The 4,467-nt window shown below is 48.8% G+C and overlaps 1 protein-coding gene across 1 annotated transcript; it reads right to left on the bottom strand.

Moving 5' to 3' along the window:
• On the bottom strand, positions 1–4,035 carry LOC131479204 (large ribosomal subunit protein uL5-like). The gene is made up of 3 exons (XM_058659754.1): positions 3,955–4,035; positions 1,491–1,776; positions 1–164 (listed from the first exon to the last, which is right to left on the bottom strand). Exons 1-3 carry the CDS (start codon positions 4,033–4,035, stop codon positions 1–3), a joined length of 531 nt encoding a protein of 176 aa, XP_058515737.1.
• Between the last annotated feature and the right edge of the window lie 432 nt (positions 4,036–4,467).

Here is a 4,467-nt window from a genome sequence, read left to right as displayed (position 1 = left end):
TCACTGATTTAACACAATTCCATCATAGGTCTGCTTGAACCATTTAATACTGTCTTCTCTCGTCACGCGGTGAGAGAATCCAATTCTACTTTGAGCCCGCTTGCGGTGCCCAACGCGATTGCCCGGCCGGGCTAATTGAACATAAAAATCCATCCCATATATTCCTGCGAGTTACAAATACGTACACATATCGCATACACAAAGCATACTTGGTCATCGTTACCAGATTCCCTGAAGTTGTGACATGTTGTAGATCAAAGCAACTCAAACGCTTCTTTCCACTTTGAGCAGTGCAAGGGGTATCTGACGAGCAGTACACGCCGGTGTCGAGAGGAAGTACATCCGTTCGGCCGGTGACAATGCCTTCGAGAACATGGATAGACACCGTATAAAGTGCTGACGATACCTGTTGACCATGATGCGCCAATGCGCTGTCTCCGACTAGTTCGCAGTAAAGAAGGGGAGATCACGCTCGCATATATATATATATATATATATATATATATATATGCTGTGGGCGTGGAGTTGGTGCACACCTCACAAAGCCCCCGCCTCATAATAATTTCACATGCATAAATACACATATGACTGTGTACGCAGTCACACACAAGCTCATGATAGAACTGGCTATGGCAACGGCATTCAGAACAATACCAATCCCTATACATTTACACATCGAAACGTTGGCGCGACGGCACGCGTACACCTAAGCAGATGCACCGCTTCTCGCACGGCGTCTACCAAGATACCTTGATCCGAGGCGTGGCTTTCTTGAGGTTTCCATACTGACTGTTGTGGGAAAGAACTGAATGCACCAAAACGGGGACGTGCACTTTGGAGGATGTACATTCTGATATGAAACCAATCTTGGTCAAGAGGTTTCGCGTCCCGGGTTGATATCGGTCTCCTGTGTACCTCCACTTGCTTAGTGTACCTTCTTGTGGACCAGCCGTAAAAGACGCTCGTATGTGAGGTAATTCAGTCATGCTTTTGCGGTTGCGGTTCTGCTCGTGTCACGTCGTACACGGTATCACCACAGGTATGCTCAAAACGTTGCCACTGCCGTGGTACCGCAATTACACGTAGGGTGCTTGCACATGCACGTGCTGAAGACGAAGCAGTGCGTAGTCCCGTTGTGAGTCGCCTGCTTGTCAGAGATTATCCAGGCATACACGAGTCTCTTAGATGTGCAATCCACGAATCAACCGCCCTTGATCCCTTGGATGCTCTATAGTGCCTTTATCATCAGCAGCACAGAGATTTTTTATCTCAAGCGAGAAGTCGGCCGTGATACCATTTATCTCAATCTTTGCGCTCGTCAGCATGACTACTCACAGATATGATTATGAGACACACCATTATTGTCCGACATCAAGGTCGAGCCTCCATACGTAAGAGAGCTGCTAAGTACCCTTACACAGAGTTCATGTTTTCCTCTAGGAAAACAACACAAGTCTACCGGATGTCCTCAAAGTATCAGCCTATCTTACCAGTGGAAGGGTCGTACTTAATGCCGAGGTCGATGTGTTCCTGGATGCCGAAGCCGAAGTTTCCCGAGTTTGCAAAGTTTCTCTTCTTCAGTTCGTACTCTTTCACTTTCAACCCTTTTTCAAGAATATCCTCCGCCTTCTTGCCACGCACAGTCACATGACACGCAATTTTCTCATTTCTTCGGATGCCAAACGAACGAATTGTGAACCGAGCTTTCGAGAACTGCGGTCTTTGTCCCGTAAGCTGCTCGAGCACTCGCGCGGCACGTGTCAATCGATCCCCGGACTAACAGAAAAGCACACAGTCACAAATAAATGGCCCACATCAGAGAGGCTAGTTTTGTGCAAGAATCACACACACACAGGTGTCAGTACAAATATTCCTGTGGAACAGAGCACCAAAGACGTATGCATACAAGAGATCCGATGAATGCCAATGTTTAGGTGTGAGACCTTTGTGCAGGCGCACGCTTGTAAGATTGGGGATTGACACTCATATAAGGAAACTCAACAACAAGACGAGTAAGGACGGCGGCAAACCTGGAGCATCGCTGGAGACAGGGGTAGCCCCTATGCAAAGATTACACTGGTGATCAATGACAAGAGGGACTGAACGCGCTGAAGCGGGAAAAACGTTATCGTTAAAGCAGGGAGGACAGAATTGTCCATGCCACGGAGGAGTGGCCAAGCGCCAGAGACCACAAGCCTTTGTATTATCCTTCGGAAAGCTTGCAGGTGTGCAGAACGCTCTCCCTGCCCCGAAAATGAAGCACAAATATTCCCACTTTGCCAAGTGAAACCCCGACAAAAGACCGACCGCATCCGTGGACGCATCTGGCAACTACACTGACATGCAGAGGTGCAGCAAAGTCCTCAATTCACGGATACAATGGGCGTTAAAATGCCTAACGAACAAGTTACCTGCCTTTCGTGTACCGCCGCGTTAGAAAACAGTCCCCTGTAGGCCTTGCTGTGCGCGCATATTCGTGAATAAGCAGACGTGCTGAGGACGGAAATGAGCAACTGACTATATAAAGAACTCAGGCATAAACACACATGAGCAACGTCTGCACAAAAGTGCAACACCGAACACTGTCAGTGCCGCTCTTCGGTCTGCTTCCTAGACCACATCGCTTCCTGCGTATACAGATACGGCGCGAGCACAGCAGAGAATTAGTATTCTAAAACTCACACAGAAACAATAATCGGCCTCATAATACGTGTATTCTCACATGCCTCACAACTGCTTAGGCAAGTATAGACTACACCGCTTGTACCGTATGCTGACACGGCGCGAGTACAGCAAACAGCATCTACTATCTTGAATCTCAGACAGAACCAATAATCTGCTTCCTACACATATTCACTTACACCACACACCTGCTCACACATTCACGACTACAACGCTTGTATCTTGGTACCTATCTCATACTGCAGAGGCATATACCCCTCGTAGATAACTCCATCACAACATTCTGTTCACGGGACACGAGACAGAATGTCTGGAGCTACTACAGCTTCTATACTTCCAATACTTTGAGCACTGACACTCCTGCGAGTGTGCGCATCCTCGGCCACACGGACTGAAAGACACTGCATGCCTCTGAGGAGTTGCGGCCATATGCCTGGCCTATCCATTCGAATAAGCACGGCGGTGTCACTTTCTAGAAAGACTGTTGCAAACAACGACACCCATGACCCTGAACATCTACACTGATCACAACTTGAATCCTGCTGTTACGTGCTTTTCCGCAGCCTGTTTTCTGTCTGTGCACGGTGCCTGTCGCAGAAGAAAAGCGCCTGTAGATATGAATATACGAGCTATTGGCTATTCTGACCCCTGGTCGTCGCTCACGTAAGTATGTACGTGACCGGCAACTCTACTAGCATGTTCCCGTCGTATATAGTGATGTATACGGTAGGCGTGCGCGCGCTCAGCCCTATATTTTTCCAGTAGTTCTACACCTGCGTGCTTCTTAACTGGTTTGACTGACTGTCCCCCGCAGTGTATATGTGCACTCTCAGTGGTCAGCAAAAAGGTGTGTTGCTAGGCTATAAACGTGGATGTAGAAGAGGGCGTGTCGGCGGGCCATGCACCTTCGTCGACTTCACTCGATGCTCCGACAGGCGCACTCACGCTGCGCGTGTTTCAGCATCGCACACTTGTATTGGATCTCTGTGTAGTTTGTAATTTGATAGCAAGGAAGCCTTATCAGCGCGCTCGCGCTATCGCCTGCCCAAAATAATTGCCGCACACCCCAAAGGACGAACTGCGCACATGGAGGAGCCCTCAATCGTGGCACGCCTGTTTGAAGGAAAAACTGACCCACGTACCATATACACATAACAACAGCTGAGCGCACACGGCCGCTAGGGGCGAAAGGGAATGAGACTAAGATGAAAAGGATTTGCGGCCGGAGACTTCTTTTATGCCGTTCGCACGCTAGAGCAGAGTGTGGCCCACCTCTCCAACGCATATATTCAAAGTCAGTTTCTCAATGCGGATCTTCCGCATTGGATTATCCTCTCCCGATTCCTTCACCATTTTTTTCGATTGTCCCGTTCCAAGGAGAGAACCGTGCGGTAATTGTAGATTCTCTCTTTTCAGTGGCGTTTGTGGCGGCGATGCTAAGGCTGGAAGAAGCCCGTAAACGCGCTACACGGATGCAAAGAAGCAGTAGAAATCAGTACTCTCGAAGTAAAGTGTAGGTCCTTAGATACGAGGGAGATTTGCAGCAGCACGGCTCATCACATGCCGGTATAGGGCCGGTAAACACCCCCCCTACCACCGATGACCTATCGGTAGCGGAGGACGCACACGTGTAAACGCTAGTCTCTCGCTATAGAGTTTTAGGCAGCGATTGTAAATTCTGGTATCGAAAACCGTACTGTCAGACACACAAACTACACCACTCCACAAGCAGTAGTGGTTGTAGCTACATGCATAGAAGAGCGCCCCATGAAGCTGCGGTAGCAC

The sequence above is a fragment of the Ochotona princeps genome, unplaced genomic scaffold (genome assembly GCF_030435755.1).
Source record: "Ochotona princeps isolate mOchPri1 unplaced genomic scaffold, mOchPri1.hap1 HAP1_SCAFFOLD_3108, whole genome shotgun sequence".
NCBI classification, from domain to species: domain Eukaryota; kingdom Metazoa; phylum Chordata; class Mammalia; order Lagomorpha; family Ochotonidae; genus Ochotona; species Ochotona princeps.
The sequence above is the reverse complement of the archived record's forward strand: the minus strand, read 5'-3'. Positions and strand labels throughout refer to the sequence as shown.